Source organism: Cervus elaphus, chromosome 20 (assembly GCF_910594005.1).
Source record: "Cervus elaphus chromosome 20, mCerEla1.1, whole genome shotgun sequence".
Lineage (NCBI taxonomy): Eukaryota > Metazoa > Chordata > Mammalia > Artiodactyla > Cervidae > Cervus > Cervus elaphus.
Window position 1 is genome coordinate 139,295,415 of NC_057834.1, and position 16,376 is coordinate 139,311,790.

A 16,376-nucleotide genomic window follows, 5' to 3' on the forward strand; every position below is an offset into this window, starting at 1 on the left:
ACTAGCATGTGAGATGGGTGCAATTGTGCAGTGGTTTGAGCATTCTTTGGCACTGCCTTTCTTTAGGATTGGCATGAAAACTGACCTTTTCCAGTCCTGTGGCCACTGCTGACTTTTCCAAATTTGCTGGCATATTGAGTGCAGCACTTTCACAGCATCATCTTCCAGGATTTGAAATAGCTCAACTGGAATTCCATCACCTCCACTAGCTTTGTTTGTAGTGATGCTTCCTAAGGCCTACTTGACTTCGCATTCCAGGATGTCTGACTCTAGGTGAGTGATCACACCATTGTGGTTATCTGGGTCGTGAAGATCTTTTTTGTATAGTTCTTCTGTGTATTCTTGCCACCTCTTCTTAATATCTTCTGCTTCTGTTAGGTCCTTATCATATTTGTCCTTTATTATGCCCATCTTTGCATGAAAAGTTCCCTTGGTATCTCTAATTTTCTTGAAGAGATCTCTAGTCTTTCCTATTCTATTGTTTTCCTCTATTTCTTTGCATTGATCACTGAGGAAGGCTTTCTTTTTCTTTTTCTTTTTTTTTTTTTTTTGAGGAAGGCTTTCTTATCTCTCCTTGCTATTCTTTGGAACTCTGCATTCAAATGGGTATACCTTTCCTTTTCTCCTTTGTCTTTTACTTCTCTTCTTTTCATAGCTATTTGTAAGGCCTCCTCAAACAACCATTTTTGCCTTTTTGCATTTCTTTTTCTTAGAGATGGTCTTGATCCCTGCCTCCTGTACAATGTCATGAACCCCCATCCATAGTTCTTCAGGCATTCTGTCTATTAGATCTAATCTCTTGAATCTATTTGTCACTTCCACTGTATAATCATAAGGGATTTGATTTAGGTCATACCTGAATGGTCTAGTGGTTTTCCCACTTTCTTCAATTTAAGTCCTAATCTGGCAATAAGGAGTTAATGATCTGAGCACAGTCAGTTCCCGGTCTTGTTTTTGCTGACTGTATAGAGCTTCTTCATCTTTGGCTGCAAAGAATATAATCAGTCTGATTTCAGTGTTGGCCATCTGGTGATGTCCATGTGTAGAGTCTTCTCTTGTGTTGTTGGAAGATGGTGTTTGCTATGACCAGTGCGTTCTCCTGGCAAAACTCTATTAGCCTTTGCCCTGCTTCATTCTGTACTCCAAGGCCAAATTTGCCTGTTACTCTAGGTGTTTCTTGACTTGCTACTTTTGCATTCCAGTCCACTATGATGAAAAGGACATCTTTTTTCGGTGTTAGTTCTAGAAGCTCTTGTAGGTCTTCACAGAGCCATTCAACTTTAGCTTCTTCAGCATTACTGGTCGGGGCATAGGCTTGGATTACCGTGATATTGAATGGTTTGCCTTGGAAACGAACAGAGATCATTCTATCGTTTTTGAGATTGCATCCAAGTACTGCATTTTGGACTCTTTTGTTGACTATGATGGCTACTCCATTTCTTCTAAGGGATTCTTGCCCACAGTAGTAGATATAATGGTCATCTGAGTTAAATTCACCCATTCCAGTCCATTTTAGTTTAGTGATTCCTAAAATGTCGATGTTCACTCTTGCCATCTCCTGTTTGACCACTTCCAATTTGCCTTGATTCATGAACCTAACATTCCAGGTCCCAATGTAGTATTGCTCTTTACAGCATCAGACTTTACTTCCATCACCAGTCACATCCACAACTGGGTTGTTTTTGCTTTGGCCCCTACTCTTCATTCTCTCTGGAGTTATTTCTCCACTGATCTCACAGGTGCTGGAGCAACTGTGAGGAGATATGCCATATCCAAGGGCAAAGGAGAAGCCACAGAGATGGTAGGAGGGGTGAAATCACGTTTGGAATCATCCTCATACCCGCCAGAGACACCCGGAGGGCTCAAACATACCTTGTGCGCACGAGGACCCAGAGACCCCACAGAGACTGAGACAGACTGTGTCTGAGTGTCCCCTGCGGAGGAACAGGTCAGCAGTGGCCTGCCGCAGGGGCAGGGGCTCTGGGTGCAGCAGACCTGGGTGTGGCATAAGCCCTCTTGGAGCAGGTCGCCATTAACCCACCATAGAGCTGCCAGAACTCACACAGGACTGGGAAAGGAGACTCCTGTAGGGCACAAACAGAACCCTGTGCACCAGGACGCAGGAGAAAGGAGCAGGGGCCCCACAGGAGACTGACCCAGACTTGCCCGTGTGTGTCCAGGAATCTCCGGCAGAGGCGTGGGCCGGCCATGGCCTGCTGCAGGGTCGGGGGCACTGGGTGTGGTAGTGTGTGCATGGGACCTTTGAAGGAGGTCACCATCATCTTCATTACCCCCATAGTTTGGCCTCAGGTCAAACAACAGTGAGGGAACACAGCCTGGCCCATCAACAGAAAATTGGATTAAAGATTTACTGAGCATGGCCCCGCCCATCAGAACAAGACCCAGTTTCCCCCTCAGTCAGTCTCTCCCATCAGGAAGCTTCCATAAGCCTCTTATCCTTCTCCATCAGAGGGCAGACAGGCTGAAAACCAAAATCACAGAAAACTAACCAATGTGATCACATGACCACAGCCTCGTCTAACTCAATGAAACTATGAGCCATGCTGTATAGGGCCACCCAAGAAGGATAGGTCATGGTGGAGAGTTCTGACAAAACGTGGTCCACTTGAGAAGGGAATGGCAAACCACTTCCGTATTCCTGCCTTGAGAACTCCATGAACAGTATGAAAAGGCAAAAAGATAGGACACTGAAAGATGAACTTGGTCAGTAGGTGCCCGATATGCTACTGGAAAAGAGTGGAGAGAAATAACTCCAGAAAGAATGAAGTTACAGGTAAGCAGGTGAAAACCACAGTGCAAGAAAATCGTTTGTAGAATCTGGGCCCAGCCTCGTACAGTCTCATCCAGGGTTGCTTCCTAAGCCCCTAGCAAACTGGCCCCTGAAGGACAGGACGGACAGAGTGGACAACAGAGTAGACATTTCCACGTGGCCAAGTTCAACCGGGAGAAGGCCCTTCCCATGGGAGCTGGAGACGGGGTGGGCTGTGCTTTAGGGAGTCCTCACAAGTCAGAGCAAACCTCCCCAGGAAACGCGGGCAAGAGGAAAGACAAGTGCGGAATCGACATGTGGAAGTGAGCTGTGAGCTGAGGGGTGCGGCACCCTGGGGACTGGACGGGCGACACTGCCAGAGCCCGGGGCTGGCGGGGCGGGGGAGGGACACGAACCAGGACTTCCAGAGGGCGAGCCAGGGACGCAGAACAAAGGTGTGAAGAGCTCAGACCGTGAGTTCAGACAAAGCGGAAATGGGCCACCAGCCTGTGTGCCGCGGCCTTGCACGTGTGGACGGTGAACCTACATGCCCGTCAAAGCGGCATCAGGCAGACACGCTGGGGTTCCGGCGTGGGAGTGACAGGACCATACAGGGCGCTAGGAAGGCAGGTGAAGGTTCGAAGCGAACCTTTCTGTTTTAATGGATGGATGGAGGGAGTGCATGGAAAAGCACATGCGTGCACAGGGTGCTGGAGGACATGTGTGCACGTGTGCACAGATTAAACACGTTCAGGGTCATTATCCTTGAGTACACTGGGATGCTTTATGCTGATTTCATCTTGCACAACCAGAATAAAGACTATTTTCATTTGGGGAAAATGATGTTGCAGATAAACAGCACAGAAAGATGTTCACGGCCTAGATTACAACATGACCATGCTCCCACTTTAGATATGCGTGTGCGTGGTGTGTGCACACATGTTACGTATGATGTCTTCTGTTCAGTCTCTAAGTCGTGTCAGACTCTTTGAGAACCCGTGGACTGCAGCACACCAGGCCTCCCTGTCCTTCACCATCTCCCAGAGCTTGCTCAAACTCATGTCCATTGAGTCGGTGATGCCATCCAACCATCTCATCCTCTGTCGTCCCCTTCTCCTGCCCTCAGTCTTTCCCAGCATCAGGGTCTTTTCTAAGGAGTCAGTTCTTCACATCAGGTGGCCCAAAGTATTGGAGCTTCAGCTTCAGCATCAGTCCTTCCAATGAACACCCAGGACTGATCTCCTTTAGGATGAACTGGTTGGATCTCCTTGCAGTCCAAGGGACTCTCAAGAGTCTTTCCAACACCACAGTTCAAAAGCATCAATTCTTCGGCGCTCAGCTTTCTTTATAGTCCAACTCTCACATCCATACATGACCACTGGGAAAACCATAGCTTTGACTGTACAGACCTTTGTCAGCAAAGTGATGTGTCTGCTTTTTAATATGTTGTCTAGGTTTGTCATAGCTTTTCTTCCAAGCATCTTTTAACTCCATGGCTGCAGTCACCATCCACTGTAACTTTGGAGCCAAAAATAAAGTCTGTCACTGTTTCCACTGGTGTCTATACAGACTCACATGAAATTGGAAGCACAGACACCAAAGTGTCAGCCGTGGTAATTCCCAGGTGCTGGGATAATTGTCATTTCCCGTTTCTTACTTTTGTGTATACGTGTTCTCTAACTTTTGTACAAAGAACAAGTGTGACTTGCAAGAAGTCATCGTTAGGAGAGTTTCCTTCTGGCAGAGGTAGTGGGAGGCACCGCCGTGCTCCCCACCCAGGAAGGTGCTCCACAGCCCCGTTACGTGTCCCAGGCTGGCTCGCAGCCAGACTGGCTGAAGCAGGTCCAAAGCCCACCCCCAGCCTCCACGGGGAGCCCCTCTGCAGAGCTAGCCCAGCTCCAGGGCAATGACCAGGTCCTCTCCTCTGCCCAGGTGCCTTGCTCAGCCCTGCTTCCGGGAGCAGGCAGGGTGGCCCCCAGCAAACTTCCTCAGGGAAGGAGGGAGCCCCACTAGGGAGCCCGGTCCTCAACAAGAGACTGGAAATCAGGCAAAATCAGCATGGCTGCAGACACCGCCTTGACCAGGGAAAGCCTGCTGGGTTGGGGTCCTCCCCTGCTGGGCTCCAAACCCCCATTTCCTCTGCCACCTGCCCACTACCCGCCCCCCCCCGACCATTCTGCTCTCAGCAGCAAGCCCCTCCCTGGAGCACCCACCACCTTCCTGCTGGAAGATGGGGTCCCCGGACCTCACGACTCACCACCCCTCCTCCCGCCCCTCCATGGGGGCAGATGGACCACCCGGGGACCCCCCTTCCTGGCTCAGGGTCACCCTCTAGTTTCCCCTCCATCTCAATTGGGGGTGATTCCCACATCCACCAGCACCTCCCCCCAGAACAGCCCTGGCAAAGCAGACACTCAGGAAATGCACGTGGAAGAAACGGACGCCCTGGACACTAGTGGACAGCCCGGAGCCTATGGGCAGGGACGGGAGGTGCCACCCCACCCCTTGTGAGCGTGATGAGCCCAGACACCCCACCTCCCGGCGGTACCTCCAGAGCACGCTCCAGTCCTGGTGCACACCCACCGCCCTCCTCTCCCGACAGACGGCCAAGGCCAGGGGGCCAGCGAGACCACCGGCCGGACACAGAGCCCCCGGCCAGGGTAGGGGTGCCTGTGTGCATGCCGTCGATTCAGTCGTGTCCGAGTCCTTGGGATCCCAGGGACTGTAGCCCGCCAGGCTCCTCTGTCCATGGGGTTCTCCAGGCAAGAATGCTGGAGTGGGTTGCCATGCCCTCCTCCAGGGGATCTTCCCGACCCAGGGATCCAGCCTGCGTCTCTTACGTGTCTTTTACAGGTTCTTTTACCACCAGCACCACCTGGGAAGCCGGGTCGGGGTGGAGCGGGTTGAAACCCCTCCAGGGAGGCCACTTTATTTCGGGGTCGGGGGCGACACTGCTGTGTATCACGCTGTGGAAGCAGACCCCTGGCCCTAGAGTCCTCGGGGCCAGCAGCCCAGAGGCGGCCCCACAGGCAGGTGCCAGCAGCGGGGGACCGGCGGCCCAGCCCGCCTGGCCGCGGAGCCCAGCGCTGCTTCTTCACTGAGATCCGTCCACCCTCCAGGACTCCTCCTCCTGCTGCTCCCCTGGACAAGAAACTGGCAGGGAGTGGGGAGCCTGGAGGTAAGGGGCTGTGCCATCCCCGAGGAGCCCACGTGCCCACGCAGGCTGCAGGCTGCTGTTGGAAGCGCCGCCCAGAGCAGTCTCTGCTCTTGGGGCCCCCCACTTCCCACCGCAGCAGGGGCGCCCAGGGCCCAGGGCCCGACGTGGGGGGAGGGCTGCACAGGCACGCTCTGCTCAGAGCTCACACGTGTGCGGGATACACTGCAAGAACCAGGTGTCAGGGTAACTGCTCCTCAGAGACGACCCAGGCCCCTGTCCTGCAGCCCCCGAGGTGAGGGCGCCATGGCCAGATCCAGGGTGCACCCCACAGGGACCTGTTACTAAAAGACCCATTTCACAGAGCGGGAGGTGGAGGTGATGCTGTGGATCAGAGCTCCAGGGGCACAGGCCCAAGGGCAGGGGTCTGTCCGGCCTCTCCCCTGGAGCCGAGGACAGATTCTGAGAAAGAACAGGACACCCCTGCATCCCCCCCGACCCCAACAGGGCCCAGGCCGCCTGGCCGTGTCCCAGAGGACAGTTCTACCAACCAGCGGCCTTGCCGGAGCTCCAGGGCCAGTGAGAGTCTCCCCTGCATGCCTCCCTGTCCCCACACAGGCCCCCTCCCCGGGAATGCTGCACAGGGGCTTGGACTGGGGAGGTTTCGGGGCGTGGCCGGGCTCGCCCTCCCGGCCGCCCGCAGCAGCCCAGCCGCCGCCTGGACTCACCGATGGCCACCAGGGCGTTGCAGTCCTTCTTGTGGAAGTCGGCCCAGGACTTGGTCTTGCAGTACTTGCTGCAGGTCAGGATCCCATAGCAGCGGGTGCAGGGTGCCAGGCGCACCCCGATGGAGCGGCCGCACTGGTAGCAGAACTTGAAGAAGGGAATCCTGCAAGGGAGCAGGCGGGCAGTCAGGGGGCGCCCGGCACGTGTGCCTGAGGCCCTGGGCACCGGGACCCGCCATGTCCCGCGCTCAGAGTGGCCAGCTCGCGAGTGCTGGTCTAAGTGTGTCCAGCCCGGTGCTACTAGGAACAGGAAACAAGCCCCCACCCTGTGCTGGCCAACCCGACCGGGCAGGAAGTGACAATCCCCAACTCGGGGACCCTCACGTCATCACTATGGCGAGGGGGTGGGAGGAGTCTGTGGTGGGGGAGCCAGTTCTGGGCAGGCCTGCCGTGGGGCCGGGGGACAGTGAGCTGGGTAGGTGCCCTTCCCCCGCCTGCCCACCCACCCCCATCAGGGTTTCCTGGGCAGAAACTGTCCAGGATGCCCACGGGGATAACACAGCGCCAGGCACGCAAAGACTGTTCAACAGCAGGGACAGGGCAGAGCTGAGACCCGAGGGGGCCAGCAGTGGAGGGGCAAGGAGGGTGTGGGGTGCAGGGCAGCACCTCCACCTTGACGAGGGTGGGGGAGCGTCTCCAAGCAGCAGAGCTGGGCTCACCCCTGCTTGGCCACTGCCCCCGCCAGGGGCCATGGAACCCACCCAGAGCCACCCAGGCCACTCCACGAGTGAGCTGCAACCCCCTTGCCCCCATCCTGGCTTGAGCCACGGCCCACAGCAGAGCTGGGCCTCTCAGGAGCGACCCTGCCCGGGCCAGGGAGGTCACGGCAGGCTCAGCAGCACCACCCAGCCGGGCACCACCCAGCCACTTACTGCTCCTGCCCCAGCAAGTCCTGCCCCTTGGGCATGCCGGTGCCCTTCTGCTTCAGCCGGAGGCAGGGGGCCAGCTCCGCTGTAGCGAGAGAGATCCGCGTTAGCCTCCATGCCCCCTGGTCGTGCGCAATGCCCACGCGTGGAGGGCGGCACTGCGCTGCCCGCCTCCACCGCCCGGTGAGCCCCTTCCCGGCCCTGCGAGGCTGGCGGGGCGGGCGGCGTAGCCCTTGAGCAGCCCCCAGCAGATCCAAGGGCACAGAGCACGGTGCGTACCTCTGCTTCTGGACCCACGCCCTGAGGTCTGCAAGCCTCCTGGCCGTCGGCCCAGCTCCGCGTTCCCAACTCTGCCTTTAATGGCCACAGGGCGGCACCAGGTTCCCTCTGGCCGTGGCCAGCTCACATGCCCCTCTGGTCTGGAGACTCTTGGCTTTGCTCTCTGGCCACTGGCAGCAGGACGCCCAGAGGGCTGGAGGACAGGACAGCAGCGAATCCCACCCACAGTAATCACCTGATGCTCAACCACACCCCTCTGCTTTCCTGTCCTTAGACAACACATCAGTCCTCTCAAAAAAGGCCACCCATCCTCCACTCCCCCGGCACCCCTTAAGACACAGGAACCCCACAAAGAAACACTTGCTGGCCAGGAGAGTAGAGAATGTGGGAGACCCTCCTTCCCCGCTCTCCATGCCCCCCAGCCCCCCGGACCACTCCCCATGCTGTTGTGGGGTCCAGAAGCAGCTCTGTGAGTGACAGTGGGCAAGGCCAAAGTGCCCTCCCAAACCACCTGGTGCCAGAGTGATGCTTCTGGGGGAGCTGGCGATAAAGCAGGTTGTAACTTTAACTCTCCTTTCCAATTCAGATGCCTTTCGTTTATTTTTCTTGTCTAATTGCATAGCTTACAACTCCAGTACAATGTTACACAGAAGACGTTTCTGTCTTCTTCCTGACCTTGGGGTGAGAATGTACCCAGCCTTTCATCATTGACTTGATGTTAGCTGTGGGGGTTTTCTTGCAGGTGCCCTTTATCAGGTTCAAGAAATGCCCTTCTGTTCTTTGTTGTGTTTCATCATGAAAGGATGTTGGACTTTCTACATCAAAAATTTTTTAACATCAATTGAATTTTTTTTTCATTTTAATAGCGTAGTATATTACATTGACAGTTTTGTTGTTGTTAAACCATCCTTGCATTTCTGGAGCAGACCCCACTAAGTCATGGTAGATAGTTCTTTGGCACGAGGCTGAGTTTGGTTTGCTACTGTGTGTGTATTTTCAGCCACACTGTGCAGCATGTGGGATCCCAGTTGCCCAACCAGGGATGGGACTCACGCCCCTGCATTGTAAGCACAGAGTGTTGGCCACTAGACTATCAGGGAAGTCTCAGTTTGTTAGTATTTTGTTGAATATTTTTGCATTTATATTCATAAAGGATATTGGTCTTTAGTTTTCTTATAATGCTGGTGTCTGGCTTTGGAATCAGTAATGAGGCTTCATAAAATAAGTTAGGAAGTGTTCCTTTCTCTTTAATTTTTGAAAGAATTAGAAAAGGATTTGTGCTCATTCCATGTTAAATGTTTGGTATAACTTACCAATGGAGCCATCTGTACCTGGGTTTGTTTGGGAGGGTTTTGTTACTCTTTGTTGGGAGGCTTTTTGTTACTTACTCAGTCTTTCTAATTGTTATAAATCTGGGAAGGTTTTTTATTCCCTCTCTAATCAGTTGCGGTAGATGCTATGTTCTCATCAATTTGTCCATTTCATCTTGGTGCTCCAACTCCTTGTCATAAAGTTGTTCATAGTATTCTCTCATAATTCTTTTCACTCCTAAATGTTTGGTAATAATGTTTACTCTTTTAATTCTGATTTTAGTAATTTGAATCTTCACTTTTTCCTGGTCAATCTAGCCAAATGTGTCAGTTTTCCTGATTTTTTCAGTGAACCACTCCCGAGGTTTACTGATTTTCTCTATCATTTTCCTATCCTCTATTTCACTAATATTCTCTCTAACAGACACACATACATTTACGTAGCTGGCAAACCAGCTTACTCTAGGTTTAGTGCGCTCTTCCTCTGCCGGCGTTTTAAGGAGCAGGGCTGGGCTGGTGACTGAGACTGCCTTCTTCTTAATGAAGGCGCTCACAGCTGCGCGTCCCTGTGGTCGCCGCTTTAGCGGGTTCCGGTATATCGTCTTCTTCCACGTTCACATCACAGGGCTTTCTAATCGCTTCTTTCATTTCTTCTTTGACCCCCTGGTTATTTAGAAGTGTATTGTTTTATGTCATATCTCCAAATGTCTTCCTATTATACTCATTTCTAATTCCATTCCGTTGTGGCCAAGGTACATAATTTGCATTCTTTCTATCCCTATAAATGTGTTAAGAGTTTGGGGGGGGGGGTCTTATGACTGAGCACATGTCTGTCCTAGGCAGTGTCCCACGTGCACTTGAGAAGAATATACCTTCTGTTGTTTGGTGGGCACAGCATTCTATAAATGCCTTAGGTCTCGGAGTCCAATGTGTCTGTGTGTGTGTTCAGTCACACAGTCGTGTCCGGCTCTTTGTGACCCCACAGACTGTAGCATGCCAGCATTCCCTGTCCTCTGTAGTCTAACCGTGTTGTTAAATCTTCTTTTCTCTATAATTTTGTGCCTAAATTTTCTACAAATTATTGTAGAACATTTGGAATTGACATCTCCAACTATTTTATTATTGAATTATTTATTTTGCATTTCATGTGTGTTTTTTCTGCTTTGTTTATTTTGGTGTCTGCTGTTAGGTGCATATAGGTTTATAATTACTTTACTTCCCTGATTAATTGACTCTTTCATCATTTAAAAATGTCCCTCTTTATTGTCAGTAATATTTTTGCTTTAAAGTCCATTTTTTTGTAACATAAGTATAGCCATTGCAGCTTTCTTGTGGTTGTTATTTTCATGATGTAAGATTTTTTTTTATCATTTTACTTCCAATCTGTTTGTATCACTGAGTCTAAAATATGTCTCCTGTGGGAAACATGTAAATGGACTTTTCTTATTTTTATTCAGTCTGATGGTTTCTGCCTCTTGCCTGGATTATTTAGTGCACTCATACTTAATGTTATTACTGACATAGCTGGGTTTACATTTGCCATTTTACATTTTGTTTTCTATGTGTCTCATGTTTTTGTTCTTCTACTCCTCATTTATTTACTTTTTTGCATTAAGTGAATACTTTTAAATGTAATGTTTAATTTCTTTAATTATTTTAAACTATACTTTCGTTATTTCCTTGAAAGTGAAAGTGAAAGTCGCTCAGTCGTGTCCAACGCTTTGTGACCCCATGGGCCATACAGTCCATGAAATTCTCCAGGCCAGAACACTGGAGTGGGTAGCTGTTCCCTTCTCCAGCGGCTCTTCCCAACCCAGGGATCGAACCCAGGTCTCCTGCATTGTAGGTGGATTCTTTACCAGCTGAGCCACCAAGATTATAATAAATAAAATCCATACATATATGCTTATAGTAATTTTTCTATAAATTGCTTATATATAAATCATGCAAATTTCTTTTTAAATCTAAGGAAACATGCATTTCTTTTTTATTCTTATAATTAACTTTGCCAGTGCTCTTTATTCACATGGAGGACTTAATTTCTGAAGTCACGTGCTTCAGTGCTTCCTGTAAAGCAGGACTACGAGGGACAAATTCTCAAGGGTTCCGTCTTCGGGAATGCCTTTCTGTCACCTTCATCCAGCTTCGCTGGATCCAGGATTCTCAGCTGAAGCTTACCGCTTTGAGCACTTGACTATGACATCCCACTGCCTTCTGGCCTCCGTGGCTTCTGACGAGGGGCCAACTGCTGACTTCACTGGGGTCCCCTTGTGATGAATCATTCGGTTCTCAGCATTTCAACTATGGTGTGTCTGTTTGCAGCTGTCTGTGTTTATCCTTTTGGGAGTTCATTAAGCTCTCTGGATATACAGGTTGACGATTTTCACCAAATTCTGAATGTTTTCATCATGGTATCTTCCACTACATTTCCTGCTCCCCTCTCTCCATCACGCACACGTCAATGTGCTCAGGGGTGCCCACTTTTCACTGGGGACCTGTTCATTTCCCATCATCGCTGTCCCCCTCTAGGGCTGACTGTCGTTATTTGTGTGTTGGGTGGTGTGTAAGTGAGAGGGCAGGGGAGGCTTGTGCTTGAGTCGGGGGCGGGGGGGGGTGTTATGGACATACCTGTGTCCTTCCAAGATTAATTTGCTGAGAGCCTAACCCCAATGCCACGGGACTTGGAGGGGGGCTTTGGGGTGATGGGGGCAGAGCCCTCTGGTGGGATTAGCACCCTGTAAAAAGAGGAAGTGCACGCGCTTTCTCGCGTGAGAACAGGACAGGCAGACGGCGTCGAGGAGCCAGGAAGCGGCCCCCCAGAGCCGGCCACAGCGGCTCCCGGAGCTCAGTCTCCAGCCTTCTGAACCGAGCAAACACCTGCTTGTTGTCTAAGCATCCCCCGCCCCACCGACCTGAGCTGACGTCCTGAGGTCGCGTGTGGGCACGCAGGTACGAGGAGGTCGGCGGCCACAAGCTGGTGTGAGGGTGAGTGGATATGCGTGGCTGTGCGTGGGCTGGTGAGTGTGGGGGTGGGGAGGGTTATGATGGATGGTGTGTGTGTGTGTGTGACAGTGTGCAAGGGGGTTCTGTGGGGAAGGATGGGATGAGCGTGCATGTGGGGAGGAATGAGTGGGCATGCGGGGAGGGGGTGAGGGGGCTGGTCCCTGGGGGCTTGTGTGGGGGCTGGCCTGGGGTGGCAGGTGTGTGAGGACAGGGGTGTGAGGGGTGGTGGAGGTGAGCAGTTGGTAGGGATGTGTGTGAGCGGGTAGGTGGGCATCTGCTTAGGAACTATTTGTGGGGTGGGGTGTGGGGGTCTTATGATGTGTGTGCAGGGAGCTTGGACATTGGGGTGTATGTGTGCAGCGGAGGTGGGGTGAGGACCTGAGGGTGTGCAGGTCTGTGGGTGGATGTGGCAGGTTTATGTTAGTGTGTGGGTGTGTGTGCAGCAGTGAGGAGCGTTGTGTATGAAAGGTGGGTGTCTCGGGGCTGCAGGATGGGTCCAGGCATTGGGGGACAGGGTGCAGACGGTCACGCGGTGTGTGGAACGGTGGGTGGGGGCGGGCTGGTTGTGTGTGTATGTACATGTGCAGGTGGGGGAGGTGGGGAGGCTGGTCCATGTGTGTACACGTGTGGGTGGTGGGGAGGGCAGGGGTGCTGCCGGGGGGGTTATGGGGCGGGGTACGTGTAAGGGAGTCGGGCAGGGCGGAGGGGCCGGGGTGGACGCGGGGTGTCGGGGAGGGGACAAGTGGGGCATGGCCCTCAGACAGCAGCCCGACTCCTGCTGCCGTGGGGCCCTGTGTCAGGGCTGAGCTCAAGGGCGGAGGGGCATCGGGGTCTCTCAGCAGCCCCTGGCGCCACCTCTGTCTCCCTGTCACCCACTATGCGGGTTCCGAGCAGCAGATGGGAGCAGAGGTGTGGCTGAGGGAGACCACCGGTCCCGGGCCCCCCACACAGGCAGCTGTCACCGCGTGCCCCGCCCCACCCCCATCTCCTGGAAGGCACAGCCCCTCCCCTGGGCCCGTGGGCTTCCCTGAGAGCCCACTCTCTTTCGCCACCTGAGCAGACTGTCAGCCAGGAGACAATCTCCCCGTCTGTGTGCCACGGGGTTCTGGATCCTTCGCCCACGCCCGAGGACCCGCCAGGCTCTCACCCGAGACTGCAGCTCAGGCTGGCTCTGCCGTGGGGCTAGACCACGCAGGGCCCTCGGGGGAGCGTGAGCCAGGGCGTCCCCCCCCAGCTCAGGCTGGCTGCCAGCTCCACCCCCGGGGCGCAGCTCACCAAGCAGCCGCAGGGCAGGCTCCCTCCCCCGTGCAGGCAAGTCGCCCTCCTCAGGGGGCAGGCAGGGGGCGGGGCCGGCAAGGCACTGGACACAGGTGATGCTCCCAGACCTGGGATGGGGCCCCCCAATTCCTCTTCCCAGGCCCACCCCACACAGCCTCCTGGAGCCAGACCCTCAGGGGACGCAGCCCCTAGTACGGGGCACCCATGCTCTTCCACGACGCATGAAGCCTGTCACACACACTCAGGCCAAGGGGGCCTCTGGGTCAGCTCTGAGCTGCGTGAAGAGCCCGCTGCAGCCGCCCACCCTGCTGGCTGCCCACCACGCCCACGCACCCACCCACGCACCCACCCGGCCGAGCACCCACCACGCCCACCTCGCTTGCTCAGATGCAACACCTTCAGGTCCCACTGGCCCTCCTTGGCAAAGACGGCCTGCCGCAGCTGGAGGCCCATGTATTCCAGGAGCTTCTTCCGGGCCAGAAATGTCTCCCGCTCTGCAGGCATCAGCATGTGGAAGGGGCAGTGGGCTATCTTCCGGTCCTGCAACCCAGCACCAGTCACCACCTCTGAGCACGGGGCACCGGGCCCCCAGTCCACCAGGGGGAGCAGGTCCAGCAGCCCTGGGCCACCGCCAACAGTTTGGGGTACACTGTGGTCGTGGCGATGAGTGTGAGGACAGACCAGGTAACGCTCAGAGAGCTGGTGCACAGGCAGTCAAGCTGGCAGTGCTTGGGGGGCCTGAATTTTCCCTTCTAGGAGGCGGGGGGGGGGACTTTGGTCAGAGGCATGAGGGACCTTTGGCCCGCCTTGCCCAAGAGATGCTAAAGGCCCCAGCTCCACCCCCATCGCCAATGAGAGACTCAACCCACCTGGTAGAATCTGAAGTACCCATAGTCCACCGCTGTGCCCACAGCTGTTTTGTCCCCCTGTGAAAGTGTCACAGGGCTCAGGATGTCAGCCCCGTAATTAATGAGCCGGTCAATCTGTGGAGAACAGAGCCCACGTCAAAGGCTCGCATTTGCCCCAGCCACCAGGGGGCGGGGCATGGAGCAGGGGGCCCTCTCCCCCAGCAGGAGAGCAGGGTCGGGCTCCTGCCCCCTGCGTGACCCAGCTGGGCCATCCTCCCAGGTGTGCGGAGTGTCAGCAAGACAGACAGACGGACAAGACATTAGGGTGGTGTGTCCTCAGGGTGACCCTCAGAGCAAGGTTGAGTCTGGGGGCTGGCCGGCTCCTCGGGCGGCCCTCCCTCACCCAACCGGACCCCAGGGCACCCTGCTGAGGTCTGGTCCCACTCCACTAGAATGTAAGTGGTAGGAGGGCAAACCCCAAGCTGGTCTGTCTGAGACACACTGGGACCTGGGACCCTTGCTGCAGTGCTTGCACCTGGACAAATGTCTCCTTCAGAAACAAAATACAAAGAAACCAAATAGACTAAAAATAGCTGGGTGCAGGTGCAGTTGAGGCAGACTATGGACAAGATACATAAAGACCACAAACTTGCAGCTGCCACTTCTGAAGAGCCAGGAGCAAAAGCAGGGTATGTGCACGTACCCTGCACTCAACACCACCGAAGGGCGGGCAGACCACCTAAGCCTCCAGACTGACCCTTGGACACACCCCTCCACTCACCCCATATAAGGAACAAGCTCACCCCGCCTCGGGGAATGAGCAAGGGTGCCTGTGACTTGTTCTCAAGTTCTGTAGGTTAAAGAGGCTAAGAGCCCTAGTCCGTACCGTGTTCACCATCCATACGACAACCCGAGGGCGCTCAGTAAGACCACAGGTGCTGTGAGACCAGCTATGTGAGTGTGTGTGTGTGCTTGCACATGTATTCAGAGGCCTGTGGATGTGTGCATGCATGTGTGTGGTTTCAAAGAGCAGCTATGTGAGTGTGTGGTTGCATGCACACGTATGCACAGGTGTGTGGACATGTGTGTGCATGCTTGTGTGTGTGGTTGCAGACAGCAGCTATGTGAGTGTGTGGGGATGGGTGCTTGTACACGTATGCACAGGCATGTGGACATGTGTGTGCATGCATGTGTGTGGTTGCAGAGAGCAGCTGTGTGAGTGTGTGGTTGTGTGCACATGTATGCACTGGTGTGTGGACATGTGTGTGCATGCATGTGTGGTTACAGAGAGCAGCTATGTGTATGTGGGTGCTTGCACACATATGCACAGGCGTGTGGACGTGTGGGCATGTGTGTGCATGCATGTGTGTGTGGCTGCAGAGAGCAGCTATGTGCGTGAGGGGGGTGCTTGCACATGTATACACAGGCATGTGATGTGCCTGTGCATGCACATGTGTGTGCATTTGGACCCCTGACACACCCCGAGGCAAGGTCCTCCGCTCCTGACGCAGCACCAACTGCATTCATAGCAAACAGCATCCGTCAGAGGCGCCCACCCTGACCACGACAAGGAAGGATGCCATGCTACACAGAGGTTCTTTGGTTTCACAGTTCCATCGAGAAATGCTGACAAAACCACAAACCACAAGGCTGGATGTGACAGACAAGAATCAGGCTGTCATCTACAGGAAGTTCAGAATGCACACTTGCCGAGCAGGTGTCAGCAGGCTCGTTATTTGGGGAGACACAAGGCGGCCTCAATGACTGTCACCAGCCTCTCATCACTCAACCTTCCTTCCTCACAAACAAAAACCCTAGGTTCTGGGGGCACTGCCAGTGAAGCTTTGCTTCCAGCAGAGAGTGCACCCCCACCCAGGACACAGCTCCCCCATCCCCCACCCAGCTCCCCATTCCCCATACCCCCCAGGACACAGCTCCCCCATCCCCCAGCCATCTCCCCATTCCCCATACCCCCCAGGACATAGTTCCCCATCCCCCACCCAGGGCACAGCTCCCCATCCCCCACCCAGGGCACAGCTCCCCATCCCCGCCCCAGGATACAGCTTCTGGATCCCTGGTAATC

At 54.2% G+C, this 16,376-nt stretch overlaps 1 protein-coding gene across 1 annotated transcript in view; it reads right to left on the reverse strand.

Annotated features, from left to right (window-relative positions):
- The window catches only part of ANKMY1 (ankyrin repeat and MYND domain containing 1), a 54,958-nt gene that overhangs the window by 15,637 nt on the left and 22,945 nt on the right, over positions 1–16,376 (reverse strand). Inside the window, exons 14-17 of the mRNA XM_043875710.1 lie at positions 14,315–14,428; positions 13,820–13,985; positions 7,582–7,660; positions 6,653–6,813 (exon numbers count right to left, since the gene is read on the reverse strand). Of these exons, the coding sequence (XP_043731645.1) occupies positions 6,653–6,813; positions 7,582–7,660; positions 13,820–13,985; positions 14,315–14,428 (520 nt within the window). The remainder of the gene's footprint in view (positions 1–6,652; positions 6,814–7,581; positions 7,661–13,819; positions 13,986–14,314; positions 14,429–16,376) is intronic.